Source organism: Chiloscyllium punctatum, chromosome 16 (assembly GCF_047496795.1).
Source record: "Chiloscyllium punctatum isolate Juve2018m chromosome 16, sChiPun1.3, whole genome shotgun sequence".
Taxonomy (NCBI): Eukaryota; Metazoa; Chordata; class Chondrichthyes; order Orectolobiformes; family Hemiscylliidae; genus Chiloscyllium; species Chiloscyllium punctatum.
In genome coordinates this window covers 19706322-19724477 of record NC_092754.1, presented here as the reverse complement: position 1 = coordinate 19724477, position 18156 = coordinate 19706322, and the positions used below count along the sequence as shown (strand labels likewise).

The following is an 18156-nucleotide window of genomic DNA, read 5'->3' as shown; positions in this document are numbered from 1 at the left end:
GGGGCTGTTTTCCCTGGAGCGTCGGAGGCTGAGGGGTGACCTTATAGAGGTTTACAAAATTATGAGGGGCATGGATAGGGTAAATAGGCGAAGTCTTTTCCCTGGGGTCGGGGAGTCCAGAACTAGAGGGCATAGGTTTACGGTGAGAGGGGAAAGATATAAAAGAGACCTGAGGGGCATGGAATGAGCTGCCAGAGGAAGTGCTGGAGGCTGGTACAATTGCAACATTTAAGAGGCATTTGGATGGGTATATGAATAGGAAGGGTTTGGAGGGATATGGGCCGGGTGCTGGCAGGTGGGACTAGATTGGATTGTGATATCTGGTCAGCATAGACGGGTTGGACTGAAGGGTCTGTTTCCATGCTGTATATCTCTCTGACTCAATGACTCTATAAATAGGCGAAGTGCTAAATGAATATTTTTCGTCAGTATTCACACTGGAAAAAAATAGTGTTGTTGAGGAGAATACTGGGATACAGGCTAGACGGGATTAAGGTTCACAAAGAGGTGTGAGCAATTATGGAAAATGTGAAAATCGGTAAGTCCCCTGGGCCGGATTGGATTTATCCTTGGATTCTCTGAGAAGCCAAGGAGGAGATTGCAGAGCCTTTCACTTTGATCTTTATGTTATCATTGTTTACAGGACTAGTATTACAAGATTGGAGGATAGCAAATGTCGTCCCCTTGTTCAAGAAGGAGAGTAGAGATAACCCTGGTAATTATAGACCAGTGAGCCCTACTTCGGTTATGGGTAAAGTATTGGAAAATGTTATAAGAGATAGGATTTATAATCACCTAGAGAGGAACATGGTTTTGTGAAGGGTAGGTTGTGCCTCACAAACCTTATTGAGTTCTCTGAGATGATGATCAAACAAGTGGATGAGGGTAAAGCAGTTGATGTGGTGTAAATGAATTTCAGTGAGGCGTTTGATTAGGTTCCCTACGGTAGGCTATTGCACAAAATACAGAGGCATGGGATTGAGGGTGATTTAGCAGTTTGGATCAGAAACTGGCTGGCTGTAAGAAGACAGAGGGTGGTCGTTGCTGGGATATGTTCATCCTGAAGTTCAGTTACGAATGGTGTATCGCAAGGATCTGTTTGGGGCCACTGCTGTTTGTCATTTTTATAAATAACCTAGATGAGGTTGTAGAAGGATGGTACAGTAAATTTGCGGATGACACTAAGGTTGGTGGAGTTGAGGATAGTGCTGAAGAGTGTTGCAGGTTACAGAGGGACATAAATAAGCTGTAGAGGTGGGGTGAGAGGTGGCAAATTGAGTTTAATGCAGAAAAGTGTGAGGTGATTCACTTTGGAAGGAGCAACAGGAATACAGAGTACTGGGAGAATGGTAAGATTCTTGGTAGTGTAGGTGAGCAGAGAGATCTTGGTGTCCATGTACACAGATCTCTGAAAGTTGCCACTCAGGTTGATAGGGTTGTTAAGAAGGCATATGTCATGTTACCTTTTACTGGTAGAGGGACTGAGTTTTGGAGCCACAAGGTCATGCTGTAGTTTCTCTACTCAGCAGCAGAGGCATGGATCGCACTGCCTGCAACAGCAGTACACTGACCAACTTTTAAGGGTATTTAAATGGTCATTGGCTAAACATAAGGATAAAAATGGAATAGTGTAGAATAGATAAGCTTCAGATTGGTTCAACATCGAGGGCCAAAGGACCTGTACTGCGCTGTAATGTTCTATGTTCTATGAGGAGCATAGATAAGGTGAATCGCAATGGTCTTTTCCATTGGGTGGGGAAGTTCAAATCTCAAGAGCATATTTTTGAGGTGAGAGGAGAAAGTTTTAAAAAGGACATGAGGGGCAATCTTTTTAAACAGAGGGTGGTTTGTGTGTGGAATGAACTACCAGAGGAAGTGGTGAATGCAGGTACATTTAAAAGACATTTGAATAAATACATTTATAGGAAAGGTTTGGAGAGATGTAGGCTAAATGCAGGCAAGTGGGGCTGGTTTAGTTTGGGAAGATGGTTGGTGTGGACAAGTTGGACCGAAGGGTCTATTTCCATGCTGTATGACTCTATAATGTAGCACAGGGTGTGCAACAGCCATTTAGGAAACACCTCCATGAGAAATTGAATGACACAGAAGAAATTTTTGCTACACACCAAAATTACCAGGCTGGAGTTCCCAAGAAAGGTTTTAGAACTCAGGACCCAATGTGAATTTACATCTGAACCAGGGCCAGTTCAGATGAGAGTCCACCACCCTTTTGAACTGCTTTAACAGTACAGATACAGCTGGGGCCATGTACCATGTTTTTCACATTCTGCATGGCTTAGTCATGAGCTGGACATCCACAGATGTGCAAGACTTAATTTCTTTTTATTAGATTAGATTACTTACAGTGTGGAAACAGGCCCTTCGGCCCAACAAGTCCACACCGACCTGCCAAAGCGCAACCCACCCATTCCCCTACATTTACCCCTTCACCTAACACCACGAGCAATTTAGCGTGGCCAATTCACCTAACCTGCACATTTTTGAACTGTGGGAGGAAACCAAAGCACCCGGAGGAAACCCACACAGACACAGGGAGAATGTGCAAACTCCACACAGTCAGTCGCCTGAGGCAGGAATTGAACCTGGGTCTCTGGTGCTATGAGGCAGCAGTGCTAACCACTGTGCCACCTGCTTCTCCAACACACACACTCTGGTCACATCAGCAGTTCCAGCCCTCGCTTGCTGTTTCTGATAAAAGACAGACAGCTTCACAAAGTATTATGGTGACCACTCAGGTCTACCAACAGGAGCTGCATGTTATTAAGGCTGTGCAAAAGGCAGAAGAAATACATTAGTAGAGCATACCATCCAGGAGGTGGCTTATGTAACTATCACACAGTGGGGTCTGAAGATGGAAAGTGGCCATCTGGGCTGAAAGCATTTGCACTTTTTATTACCTTTTTTTAACCAGGTTTTGGAGGGTAACTTTGGCCCCAGTCAGGCTTTCTGAGCCATCTCATGTTCTAGTGACTTATGCTGGGTGTATCTGTGTTTGAACATCAGGTTGGAACTTTTTTTAAACTTCATTCACAGAATTAGCTAGACCAGCATTTATTGCATATCCCTAACTGCCTGGAGGGCAGTTAAGAGTCAACCACATTACTGTGTCTGGAATCACATGTAGGCCGGACCAAGTAAGGGTGGCAGTTTCCTTCCCTAAAGAATATTAGTGAACAAGATGGGTTTTTCCTAATAGTGAATTAATGGTCGTCATTCCAGATGTTTACTGAATTCAAAATCCACCATCTGCCAAGGCAGGATTCAAACCTGGGTTCCCAGGACGTTACCTGGATCTTTGGATTAATAGTCCAGCAATAACATCATTAGGCCACTGCCTCTCCTACATGGCTGTAATAGGCCATAAAGGACAAATTGACACTGACTGTTTCAGCAGCTGAATGAAGTAATGGAGAATTATATCATCAAAAAATGTCCACAAACCGGGCTGGAGATCCTTAGATATGCAACAGCTTTAAGTGCTTTTCAGATCACTGAGGCCCCAGTGCACAATAATCCTTACATATGATTCATGCATTAACTAAGTGCTCAGCTTCTTATTGTTCTCCTATCTATTGCTGGCGCTATGCCAAGACTGGAGTCTGCGGCAGTTTGATCACCAACCCGATAATGTGAAAAGTACCCAAATCAGCAATCTCCAGCCTTTTATCAAATAGAGGTACATGTGTCTGTCACTTTGCAAAGCTGATAAGGTTCAGAAACGTTTGAGACCAATCAAATATGGTGTCAGTATTGTGTATAGCTAGAGCAAGGTTGGTTTAAAATTCATGATGAATCACTGCAAAATTATTAGTCTTAATCCCAAGAACCACAGAAACAGAAAAACGCCATGTTGCTAACTGGGAGAAGAAGCATAGATGGTACAGCATAGGTGTAAATTGTTGTGATTCTAACCAGTGCTGTATCTGCCATGGCAGTGTTTGATTTTACACTAGCTTCAAACATTTCTTAGCAGGCAAAATTGTTCTCCGTAAATAGGGGCTCAAATTCTACAGGACTGGAATCAAAATTATGACCAAGAGGGAAGATGTTTTTATGCAAAAGTTGATTAAGAAGTTTTGAAATAGATTAACAGTGGAGGACTGTGTAAATAGGCTCAGGAGACATTTGTGTCTAGAGGAAGAAACAATTTCGGGATTCTGAGTAGGCAGGTATGTGGGGGTATACAGTCACACTGCACAGAAACAGACCTTTCAGTCCAACCAGTCCATGCTGAACATAATCCAAAACTAAACTAATCCCACCTGCCTGCACCTGGCCCATATCCCTGCAAACCCTTCCTATTCACGTATCTATCCAAATGTCCTTTAAATGTTGAAATTGTACCCGCATCCACCACTTTCTCAGGAAGTTCATTCCACATGTGAATCACCCTCTATGTAAAACATTTGCCTCATTTCTTTTTTAAAATCTCTCTCTTCTCACCTGAAAAATGTCCCCCGTAGTCTCGAAGTCCTCCATTCTAGGAAAAAGATAACTACCATTAACTATCTATATCTCTCAGTATTTTATAAACTTCTATGAACCTCCTGTGCTCCAGTGAAAGAAGTCCTAGCCTATCCAGCCTTTATCTCAAACCGGCAACATCCTGGTAAATCTCTTCTGAACCTTCTCCAGCTTAATAATATCCTATGACAATCTCATGACAGTGAGTATTGGGACATTCAGAAGAATGAAGAACGCTGTTAAAAGCAACCTGATTGGACATTTTATGACACACCTTTGTGCATCACATCCTGAGGTGAAACTTGAACCTGGACCTTCTGGCCCAATTTGCACCTTTCACAACCACTGAAGATCCTAAATCAGATTACAGTAATGAAGTATTTTTGAAACACAGTTACTTGTAAGGATTTCAAACATGATAAATAGGTCAATGACGTATTTGTAGCAAAATTGTAGCAAAGTGGAAGGATTTATTCAGTATAAAATATGACCCAACAAACAAAGCAATAATTAACACAGTTTGACAGATTATACTTCCTCTTTTAGCTAAGGATAAAAATGTGTGCAAAATCTCAGACTGGATTTGTCTGTCGACTTCCCAAAGTTCTGTGAATTCATCAGATTTTTGAGAGCTCTCATCTTGGGTAGTGAAAATCATGGAATCCCTACAATGTCCGTGCTGTACATCTCTATGACTCTAATGCAGATAGAGGCCATTTGCCCCATTGATTCTGCACCAACCAGCCAAAAAGCATTCCACCCTATCTCCACAACCCACATGTATATAGTTAACCCACCTAGTCTGCACATTAAGGGGCAATTTAGCATGGCCAATCCACCTAACCGGCACATCTTTGGATGGTGCGAGGAAACCCATACAGACACAGGTAGAACATGCAAACTCCACACAGGATATTCAGTAAAGCTGGAACTGAACCCAGGTCCCTGGCACTGTGAGACAGCAATGCTAACTATTGAGCCACGGTGTCACCCTCCACTTTCAATCCTTCTCTCCACCTGCATTCAACATGGTTTTGACATTATTTCTTAGAAAAATACATTTTTAATGAACCCATTATAATACATCTCCAGGGTAATTGGGACATGAACCCAGACCCTCAGGCCTAGAATGGGGAGCACTATCCCTGTGACACAAGACGCTGGAAAAATCAGACAGCAATGTGACTCAAACTCACATCAATTCAGAGACTGGCATCTAAAGCCAACACTTTAAACCACTTTGACACATTACCACATCGAAACATAATTTCATATAGATATCTTTATAGAAACCTGTTTATATATGCTATGACATATCTCTAAAGCACGTCCTGAGTTAAGGACATTACCATTTTGCCATAAGAGCCTTATTCATCTTTTTTCATACCCGAAGGAGTTCATTAGTCCCATCAATTACAAATCATTTGAACCAGTTACCAGGGTACTTAATCAATCTTTAATTGGTCCCTACCATCTGGTATTAGCTTCTAATCAATAATATTAATACAGTCATAGAGTTACTGTGTCATACAGCATGGAAACAGACCCTTCGGTCCAACTAATTCATGCCAACCAGGTATCCAAACTAAACTTGTCCCACTTCCAGGCATTTGGCCCATATCTCTTCAAACCTTTCCTATCCATGTACTTATCCAAATATCTTTTAAATGTTGTAACTGTACCTGCATCCTCCACTTTCTCTGGCAGTTCATTATATACATGAGCCACCCTCTGTGTAAAAAGGCTGCCCTCATGTCCTTTTTAAATCTTTCTCCTCTCACCTGAAAAATATTCCTCCTAGTTTTGAATTCCACATCTTATCACCTTATTTGTGCCCCTCAAGATTTTATAAATCTCAATAAGGTCATCCCTCAACCTCCTACGCCCCGGTGAAAAAAGTCCCAGCCTTTCCAGTCTATCTTTATACTTCAACCCCTCCATTCCTGGCACTATCCTGGTAAATCTTTTCTGAACTCTCTCTAGTTTAATAATATCCTTTCTATAATAGGTAGACCAGAACTGCACACAATACTCCAGAAGAAGCCTGTCCAATGTCCTTTACAATCTCAATACGGCATACCAACTCCTATACTCAAACATCTGAGCAATGAAGGCAAGTGTGCTAAATGTCTTCTTAATCACCCTGTGATGCAAATTTCAAAGAACTATGTACCTGAACCCCTAGGCCTCTCTGTTCTACAACTGTGCACAGGGCCCCGCTATTAATTGTATAAGTCCTGCTCTTGATTGTTTTACCAAAATATAATACCTTGCATTTACCCAAATTAAACTCCATCTGCCACTCCTCAACCCATTAACCCAATTGATCAAGATCTCTTTATAATCTTAGATAACCTTTTTCGCTATCCACACATCACCAATTTTGATGTCACCTGCAAACTTACTAATCATGCCTCCTATATTCTCATCCAAAATGATTTATAAATGAAAAACAAAAGTGGACTCAGCACCAATCCCTGTGGAACACGGCTGGCCACAGGCCTCCAGTCCAAAAGACAACCCTCCACCACCACCCTCAGTCTCCTACTGTAAAGCCACTACGATGTCCAACTGGCAACCTCACCCGGATTCCCATTACCAATTAGTATACCATGCTGAATTCACACATAGTATTTCTTTTGTACTGATATTTACTCTTTCAATACATTTGCATACAGTTACAAATATGCAAACTAAGATTGTAATGGTTAGAGTCACATGGCTCAGTGGTGGTTTCTGTTCATTTGGATTCAAATCCACCTGTTGGCTTTGTATCATACATGGCTGAACACATTGATTTTTTAAAAAATGCTTACAAATGTTCATTTAGAGTCTAATCTATGTCTAATTAAGGTTATATAGGCATGTATTTAAGCTGCAGAATTTGGTTTAATTCCTCCGCAAAGTATGATTTTCTCACACACTATTGTACCGCCAGAAACAACACACAGCAAGCTCCCACAAACATCAATTTGATATTGGCCAGGTAATCTGTTTTTTATGATATTAAATGAGAGATAAATATTGAGCAGGACACTACTCTTCTAATAATGTCAAGGAATCTTTTACATACACTTGAAAAGGCAGTCAGGTTTAACGCCTTGTCTGAAATACAATATCTCTGACAATGCAACGCTCTCCCAGAGCTGCACTGGAATATCAGCCTAGATTGTTGTGCTTCAGTTCTGGAGTGGAATTTGAACCCACAACTCTTGTCTCAGGTAAGACTTCTAAAAGCTGAGTCAATGATGGGTCCTACAGTGGGAGTCAGCATATTCAGGAGACATTGGGAGAAAATTAAGAAGGCACATAGATGCAGAATGAACTGACAGGCTGTGAAGTGATATTGATGTGCTCAGATTGTAACTTAATATTGTTGCAGGTTGCGAATATTTTGCTGAATGGAGTGAAATATGAAACTGACTTGAATGGATCAGGGGAATTATCGGAAAGGCCTCTCTCCATATCTTTCTTGTTCTCATCAATCTGTCACATGCCGAAACCATTGCGGAATCTGTGTGTCAATCACTTCTTAGGTACAGTGCTTCATTTTCTATTCAGTAGCCATTGAATGTCAGGCTGGTAAATATCGAACTAGGAAGATGGATATGGGCATGAAATGGGACATAGGACAGGTATCAAGTGCATCCCACTGAGACAGCAATGATGTGACCTCTCTTGCAGCACTGAGTTAACTCTGCCCAAAATCACAAATGATATTCTCTAAAACTGTGACCATGGTGCATTATCTCTTCACACCATTCTCAACCTGTTTGTAATCTTGGACATGGATGGACCACATCATCCTTCTCCAATGCCTCACCCTCCATTGTCCTGTTTATTGAGACAGCATTCATCTTATTTCAAATTTGTCTTCCTGATCATTGCAGAGCATCTCTAGCAATGTTTCCCTCCTTCCCCTGCACTGTTAACATGAAGTCACAGACTCTGTAAAGGTCAGTATGCAGAAAATAGTGTATCTTTCTTTCAAAATAGAAACTGAAAGAAATGCGGATGCTGGAAATCAGAAACAAAAACAGAAATTGCTCAAAAAGCTCAGCAGGAGTGGCAGCATCTGTGGAGAGAAATCAGAGTTAACGTTTTGGATCCTTCCTCAGAATCCTGCAATTTCTGTTTTTATATCTTTCTTTCATTTGTCTGAGGTTAACTGTAATTCTAAAGCATCGCCACCAGGTGTCACCTGGCCCTAGACAATCTTTCCAAAGTTATTATGTGGAAGTGCCAGTGTTGGATTGGGGTGGAAAAAGTCAAAAAGCACACCATACCAGGTTATAGTCCAACAAGTTTATTTGAAACCACAAGCTTTCAGAGCTCCGTTCCTTCTTAAGGTAGCACTATCTACCTAAGATGGAGCAGGGCTCCGAAAGCTTGGGATTTCAAATAAACCTGTTGGACTGTAACCCGGTGTGGTGTTATTTTTGATGTAATCTTACCAAAGACACTGCTCTAAATCCCAAGTCACCAGCACCAACAACCCGTACCGCTGCTGTCTAGTTCCCATTCCCATATCCTACTCTGTGAATATGCTGTGCTGTGTGATTGCACAACAGGAGCGGAACACTGGGACGTGAATCTCCTTTCTGTGAAAGGGGTCTGTAGTGATTGGAATGAGGGCCAAGTGGATCTCATTAACTATGAACTTGGAGTTTTTAACCTAGACAATCAGACAGCCCTGGTTGACAGATAGAAAGCAGAGTCTCAGGTCCAGGCAGTGGGCCTTGGAGGGGGTCATTATAGCCGATTGCCTGCCCCTCTTTTGTGGTTATGTCTGCGCCCAGGTGTCCCTGGAGAAGGGGCACACGCTGTCTACCAACACCCTCGAAGTTTTCAGGGAGAGGTGGGCACCACAGGATGTGAAGTGTTTTATCTCCCCCTCCAACTCTATTTTGATTTAGTCCTTCCCTCCCCTTTCACTTTATGATCACGCAGCATTGCCCTTTAATGAGAAGGGCACTACTTGTCACTGGCTGCTCGGGTGTTTCCTTTCTTCCTGGTGTGGAACATGGATAAAATTGAATGCAAATGTTGTTCAAAAAAATTTTTAAAAAGTAAAGAGAAGTCTCCGATTTTCCTCATGCCAAGGACTGGCTCTGAGCTGACTGAGCCCATGTACTGTGCACATATAAATAAAGGTGACTTGGTGACAGGATACTGGCCTTCAAGCAGCTATTTCAGGAACACTGTTGTTTGAGATAATATTCCCATATTCATTACCATTGACCACTGATTACAAACATAAACATACTACAAGACAACTCTGACTTTATAGAATAAGTTGCTGCTTCATATATTAAATGGTTAATGAATCAAATTTCAATAATGCAAGTTTTTGAGGTGGAATCAGATTCCACTTTCAAAAAAGAATGTGGAGTAGGAGTAGGGGATCAAAACTAATTAGATAGTCCTTTCAAGTTGGCTTTCTATAATATTGACTGGTCTCCTTGTCCTATTCATGCTTGTGTATGTTACTGCCATGTACTCTGTCCGTGCAGGCTGGCTCTCCTTTGAAGGCATGCTGCTGTTTTACACTGACTTCATGGGGGAGGTGGTGTATGGAGGTGACCCCAAGGCCTCTCATGACTCAGAAGCATTTCAGAAATATAACGCAGGAGTGAGTGTGGGCTGCTGGGGTATGTGCATCTACGCATTCAGTGCTGCTTTTTACTCAGGTAGGGAACTCGATCTCCTGGCATGTGTATGCATCTTAACTGCGCGAGATTCCTCTTGCCACACTTCATACTTCCTGCTGTTTTGATATTGATACCATGAATCCTAAGTGTATTAAATATTTTTCCAGAGTTTGCAATATTTGAATACAGGTAAAATGTCCATGTACAAAATCTCTATTGCATAACATAAGACAAATTAAGTTGCTAGACCACAATTTAATAACAGATCTTCTATAGCAAAATGCAATGACTAGACATGTTACACCATGATCAGAAGGTCCTTTTCAAAATATTTAAGTCTGTGTTCATGCTCCTGACTGCCATTTCCAGATTTCCACGGGAAAAGAACCAATGTAGATTGTGAATCGGAATAGTATACAGTGAAAGAGCAGTTATACTAGTCATTAAAAGGTGTGCATGTCAGCCTTACCCGAAGGTCAAGGTCAAGATTATGATTCAGTGGGTGAGAACAACAATCACGGATCGATTCACCTGTCACAAATGGGAAACTTACAGTGATCAAATCTGGGGCACTGAATTTAATAATCACATTTGGTAATGTGATTTGGTTACACAGTAAGGAATCAGGACTCTGAGACTCATAGTATAGAAAACTGTTTGAAAGCAAAATTATGCAACAAGCTTACATAACAGAAAGAGGTTATGCTGAGAGGATTAGTTGAAGTAAAATGGAGCATGAACCATAAAACAGATGGACAAATGGTCAGTGTTGGAGCTGTGAATTCTATGTAATAATCATATAAGGAATTTGCAAGGATGTGTATCTGGGCTCATTTTGCATTTTTTTGGTAAAACGTCAAAATCTATAAGCACTGACGCTGTGGGATAGGTGGTCAGGTTCACTGGGCAGGGAGGCAATGTTGACACTGTGCAGGGTGACCAGTTTGGCTCAGTGAGAAGTTGATCTTTACTGTAAGTGTGGACTTGTTTCTTCTCTGAGGTTTCTTTTTAAAGCAAAATAAAAGAAAATCTGGGCTCGGAAGGTGGAAGCTGAAATCTGGAAAGCTAGGTATTTTCTAAGATAAAGGTCTCTATGCAGCATGAATAAACTTGTCTTTCCTCTTTTAGCTGCATGTGGAACTGCAGTGAATTGCCCAATTTTAAGATTATGTTTTAGATTTTCAACAGTTTTCTAATTTAGTTTTGTTCCTGTTGATGTATGCAAGTTGCAGGGGCACCTCTGAGGCTAGGGGAATTCTTAATTGGATAGTCACACCCTAGGTCTCTGCCTTCGTAGAGAGATTGTGAAACACACTTAACTGCAGAACTCATCACAACAAAAAACAGGATCTGAATATCTGGAAAATTGAGCCACAATCTTTTTATAATGTTTTTCTTCAGAATGTGGAACAAAACCTGAATGCCATTCTTCAAAATAAAATTCAAACTTTTTTTTGAATAAAGTATTGTCTATTCATATCGTATTTTCAGTCACTCATTAGGAAGCTACCTTTATACCCCAGTTAACCACTGAGGATTCACTACATCTACCCTTCAATTACCAAATGAAAATCATTAATAGCCCCAGTTACTACTAAGTATCCTCGACATACATTCCCGTGAACTTAAAGAACAGCTGCCAACATTAAGAATTTGACACCAAAGTTAGTTACTGAGTTTTCCAGACTAAATTTGGTGAAATCGATACCCAGTGTGGATAACGTTTAAGATCACCAGCCAGTCAACCACTCAAACATACCACCATTGAACAGCCATAGCCTAAACCATTGCTACCCCACTCACTGACCCTTCCCCTCCACAGCCAACCACAACCTCACCCCCAATACCTGCCACCCAACACCCCCCACCCACCCCCCACCACCAAACACCTGCCACCTGCATCCCAGTACCTGCCAGCCAATACCTACCACACATCAACCACCACCCAACACTAAACACCAATACCCACCACCCAACACCCATATCTCAACACCCATCATCAACAGCCAACACCCATATCCCAACACCCACCAACAGCCACCACCTGCCACCCAACACCCATATCCCAACATCCAACACCCGCATCCCAACATCCAACACCCACATCCCGACACCTACTACTCCACCCATTACCCAATACACTGCCAAATTACATTACCCAATATTTCATGACCCAAACCCCACAATCTATGATGGTATCATCTTAGAAATTATAATTTATATGATAAGTAACTGTGGTTCTCTCCATTCAAATGCTTACTGATGAATATTTTCAGCATTTTCTGTTTTTATTTCACATTTCCAACTCTTGCAGTGTTTTGCTAATGCATGATCATCTGACAAAGTGCACCCTGCATCTAACAACCAATAAACCACCATCCAAGTATGACATCTCTGTGCATCAAACCATGGCCACTAGTAACTAAGTAGCTGGTGTTCTATCACTTGTTTTTTTTATTTTCTACAGCACTCCTGGAGAAGCTGGAGGAATACTTCAGTATCCGAACTCTCTACTTCTTTGGCTATTTATCCTTTGGAATTGGCACTGGCATTGCCACCCTGTCCAGGAACAGCTATGTTCTTTTATCGCTCTGTGTCACATATGGAGTGCTGTTTTCTTCACTTTGCACTCTACCCTACTCGCTGCTGTGTGAATACTACCAGAGTAAAAAGGTATAACCACACAAAAAGTGTATATTCAAATAATACAAACTATACACTAATCATTCAAGTGGTATTTTGAGTACTTTTAGTTTGAGGGACATTCTGGAGAAAAGGGAAACTGGAGTCAATTCAGGGTCAACTTTCTTGAGTAGTTTCAGACTGGGATTTGAGAGTTATAAGATAATGAAGAAGTGGCCAGTTCTCTCCTTCCTTGCCTCGTTATTGATGGGACAGTGTAGATACAGCTTTACTCCAAATCTGGCTCATTTCACATATGTCTTCGATAAGTTTGATGGGAGAATGGAAAGGGATTTCTTTGGTATCCAAGTCCTGTTGGACCAGTCCTTGATGTTACAATTTGAGTTAGGACTTTGACATTGATGTCAATTGCTGATTGGGAACAGTTAACCTTGATTTTGCTTTAACTATTAATGATCAGAATACATGTGCCAATAGGAAGTCTATCAACAAGGAACTAGCTGCAGCCTGCCTGGAGTTAAGGGAGACAGAGTGCCTCATTCCAATCTTCTTCATCATCTGTTTTGCCACCTTCATGGAGGAGAACTCTCCACCCCACCTTCTACACAGGACTTTCAGTAGCTGCAACTGTGGCCAGATAAGCCTGAGGAGGAACTCTGAGTCTCCCTGAAGCATTGGTCCCCATCACCAGTTAGCTATCAAGGGGTCACCTCCAGGCAGCAGCTGTGCTCCCAACATCACAGGAACCCAGAGGCTGACTAGAAAATTTAAATTGGGCTCTCACCCATTGCCTTAATTGATCTATAATTGGTGTTACTTGTTCTTTGCCTGTGGATAGTATCAACCCTGACCTAACCTTCCCCAAATGGCCAACAGCAGGAAATTACAGACCTGCTCACTGCCCTTCAGCTCATGAGAAACCTCCCCAGCATCTTCCAACATGAAGTGTTTAAGTCACCTTCAGGATGGTGTACAGAACTGGAGTATTTAAAAGTTATCAAGGCCTCTTGTTTGGTGAGTTGTAGCATCAATCTACTGTAATGACACTAACATGTATACATTTCTTTCTCGAACATACAGTATAACAGCTGATATTATTATTATCTAGTTTGTAGGACCGAATGCAAATGGGACCAAGCGGGGGATGGGTGTGGACATTTCACTCCTGAGCTGCCAGTACTTCCTTGCACAGATCATCGTTTCCATAGTGATGGGCCCACTAACATCAGTTGTGGGCAGTGCCAATGGGGTGATGTACTTTGCCAGCCTGACCTCCTTCATCGGGTGCTTGTACTCTTCTCTGTTTGTGATTTATGACATCCCTCCCGATGATAATGGGGAGGAGCAGACTCCCCTCCTCATGAATGTCTGACTCAACAAATTCCACTTTGAATCTGTTCAAGGAACTAACTCCTAGAATAAGCCACTGGACATTTGCACTTTCCCCGAGATCCCACAACATCGAGTCATCATTATTCAAACAGGAACAGAAACAATGAAGATAATTCCTTTTTTTTTAATTGGTGCTGGTACCTCTCAAATATAAATATATAAAGAAATATATATAAATAACAAAAATTTTGATTAGTTAATAAGAGCGAGTAAAATGCATGGTTTGCAAGTGATCCGGTTCTACTCCATTCAGACAGGTGACTGACACCTAACGGGAAGCCTCAACGACATATTGGTCATCTAGGAAAGCCTTGCTTGCAACACGCAACCAACCAAGAATTGAGATGGCAATATGTGTCTGTTTCAATTCCAGCCCTTAAAGACTTTTCTCCTACTGATCACTATGGAAGATCCTGTGGTTTTGGTAGAGTTCAAAAGTGGTTCAAAAGTTCCCAACAAGAAGAATACAGTGAGTCATTGGTGGGGCAAGGTACCACACATAGCATTAATGTCCCTCAGAAAATTCCAGCTCACAGTTTTCTCCAATGCTTGTGCATGGTGGGAATGTTTTTTAGCCTGAGTAAGGACTCAGTGTATCTCCCTTTCTCAATCATGAGAAACACCCAGTGAAACTGAACTCTAATTTCTTAATAACAATCGTGGAAAACTCCAAGTCTATCCAGTAACTCACCCCAAGCACATGGAATAGGAGGATCCCACATTGTATCTCTCGTCTTCCCTCAGTCTTAACCAAACTCAATTGGGTGGCAACAGCATTTGTAAATGGCCTCAGTGCCCTGGTCAGGGAAATCAGCCTTGCCCACCACTTAGTGAGCTATCCAGTGAATTTCTGTTTTATTCCTTCATGGAATGTGGGCTTTGCTGACTAGGCTGGCATTTATTGTTCATCCCTAATTATTTTTGACAAGGAAGTGGCGACTGTCTTCTTGGACTGCTGCAGTCATTGGGTGTAAGAAGTCCCAGACCTGTTGGGAGGGAGTTCCAGGATTTTCATCCAGCGACAGTGAAGGAACAGCAATATAGTTCCAAGTCAGGTTGGTGTGTGGCTCGGTGGGAGATTACAAATGGCAGTGTTCTCTTGCGTTTGCTGCCTTTGGCCTTCTGGTTGGTAAAAATTACAAGTTGGAAGCTGCTGTCAGAAGACTGGTCAGTGTGCATATATGGCATTGGTTGAAGACAGAGGCAATGCTGTTTTCTATAACCAAGGAGTTTGTCAATATCTCAGCTGTCTCACACATTGCTCCCCAAACACTTAGTACCATAAGCAGTGACTATTTGAGTGATGCATGGGAGAGAACCCATAGTATGAATCTAGGAAGGTAAGAGATGCTCATCATGATTTATCTCCACACTTACTGGTATTATTAAAAAGTTTTGATGTTTAAACTAGCTGCCTGAACTTTATAAGGAAGCATTACTGCAAGTATATTCACAGCACATCATAAATATTATTGTATGTATGTATAGGCAAATATTTCTTGTATATGTACCAGGAAATTATAACATGGTTAGATAAAGATTGCAGCTTCCAATCCATTGCCCCATCAGTTACTCACAGAGTTGATACAGATTGGTTATTTTAAGTATTTCTTTTAATTTAGCATTGTTATATTGTCCCTCTCAGGGTTCACAGAATGTACTTCCCCTTTGCTGCTGCAGTGAGTAGATACTAGGCTGCACAGTTTGCAAAGCATAGGGACGATCTCTCCACCCTTCAGGCACTCTGCCTGTATTCCTGATGAAGGGCTTTTGCCCGAAACATCAATTTTACTGCTCCTCAGATGCTGCCTGAACTGCTGTGCTTTTCCAGCACCATTAATCCAGAGTTTGCAAAGCATACCAATATGTATTGCCTCCCTATAGAGTTTCTTTGGGCAGCAAGGCAAGTGAGAACGTAACATACACCTTCTCTAAAGCTTGATGGGTAAACATGCCATATGAAACCATGATGGGGAAACTCACTGAATTATTTTAATTGAGTTGTGTGGGTGCATCAAAATCACTGGACTTTAGGAATAACTACACTGTCCTGTGCAGAGCAAAAATACCTCCATTTACCAAATCAACTCTCACATTTTGAATGGGAGAGAAAGGTCTGTCATTAAATGTATAAACATTGCTCTACCGGTTAAATAGGAACCAAATGCACTTGTAAAAGGTGTTTGACTTGAATATGAATTATACACTAAGTACCTTAGTTTAAAAAAAGGAATTAAAATGCCTTATGCAAGCTGTTGTTCTCTTATCTACTTTTGTTGAACCCTATGAACCAGCCAGTCCTCAGGTTGAATTCCTAATTTGTGTTGAGTAGGCTGACTTCAGCTTGACTGCATTGCTATTATTTTTCTCAGTGCTTTTGAGTTAATGTCATAATTAGTCAGCATTCCAGGTTGACTAGCCCACTAAGCCGATTTTCACCGGTTTCTTATACTGACCCAATGGAAATATTCTGCTTCACACCACAGTCTGAATCATTGTCACTTCATCTTGGGATCATACTAAGGAGCTTTGCTCTCTTTATAAAAGATTTGTGTTTACAGATTATTGAAGGCACTTGAACACACTTTTAAATATCTCCAGTTGTCGTACACTGGAGGGCGCTAGAGACACTTTTTTCTCACCATCAACCTCACACTGACAAAAATTGCTGGAGAAACTCAGCAGCATATGTAGAGAGGAAGCAGAGTTAACATTTTGGGTAGAATCATAGAATCCCTACAGTGTGGAAACAGGCCCTTCGGGCCAACAAGTCCACACTGATCCTCCGATGAGTAACCCACCAAGACCCATTCCCCTACCCTATTTGTCTAAATTTACCCCTGACTAATGCACCTTACCTACACATTCCTTAACACCATGGGTAATTTAGCATGGCCAATTCACCTAACCTGCACATCTTTGGATATGGGAGGAAACTGCAGCACCCGGAAGAAACCCATGCAGACACGGGGAGAATGTGCAAACTCCACAGTGACCTTCTTCAGAACTTTGGGTCACTGGACCCTAAAAAATGAACTCTGCTTTCTCTACACAGATGTTCTCAGACCTGCTGAGTTTTGCCAGTAATTTCTGTTTGTGTTTCTGATTTACAGCAAATGCTGATTTTTTTTTGTTTCAAGAACTTCACATTGAGTTCATCTCAACCCCTAACTCTCTTAGTTTGACTTCAATCCCAGGTGGTAATCTGAGTCTTGGTTGTATTTACAAGTTGCATCTGATAAGAATAAACTGGGAATAATAAGCCAACTCCCCAAAAGAGGGCAAGTTTGTGCTGCTTACTGTCAATTTTATTGGTCCTTACAGCAACCTTACTTAATTTCAATTATATATTTCTCCAAATCCCATTATACTCTTACTTCCAATCATCAGCATCTCTTTTTTTTTGAACACTAGTGTAAAGGTAGCACAAGAACTGCCGTGTTACAGGCCATGCAATGCCTGGAAAACCTGGTAATGATCCCTATCCTATGGGAATGTCCTTGGCCTTTTTTTATGCCTACCCATGGGAACAAGGGCAAGACACAGCTTCTGACCAGCTTCCTTACTTTGCTCACTGATAAATCCAGACTATGGTAAGATTATGGTAAAATATTGCCTGTTAATCATCAGCTTCCATCATCTGATTTTAATGTCTGAGACCTTCATGACCTAAAGTGATTTTTAAAGATGACAAATATTGAGAAAGAGGCTGCTGTGACCATTGGATTGAGACATGACTTGAAGACTCATATGGAATACGCTAAACCGATCCACTGAAATTACCATTTTATCTAAAGACTGATAAATAATTCAGCATCAAGAATTACACATATACATTGGGAGATGAAAGGCTTCCTGTAAAGTATTCAGATGGGAAAGACAATTGAGCTGGACCAGAGAATACACAAACAATTCATGTTTCAGTAGCTTGGCAGAGCAAAGAATATGGATTCACAACAAGATAATTTGGAAGGCTTGGTCTCGT

The 18156-nt window shown here is 41.4% G+C and overlaps 1 protein-coding gene across 2 annotated transcripts in view; it reads left to right on the top strand.

Annotated features, from left to right (window-relative positions):
• The window catches only part of slc45a1 (solute carrier family 45 member 1), a 30333-nt gene extending 12971 nt beyond the window's left edge, over nucleotides 1-17362 (top strand). For both annotated transcript variants that reach the window (XM_072586387.1, XM_072586386.1), the window contains 4 exons: nucleotides 7868-8021; nucleotides 9999-10175; nucleotides 12604-12809; nucleotides 13888-17362. In XM_072586387.1, the coding sequence (XP_072442488.1) occupies nucleotides 7868-8021; nucleotides 9999-10175; nucleotides 12604-12809; nucleotides 13888-14151 (801 nt within the window). In that variant the 3' untranslated portion in view covers nucleotides 14152-17362. The remainder of the gene's footprint in view (nucleotides 1-7867; nucleotides 8022-9998; nucleotides 10176-12603; nucleotides 12810-13887) is intronic.
• The last annotated feature ends 794 nt before the right edge of the window (nucleotides 17363-18156 follow it).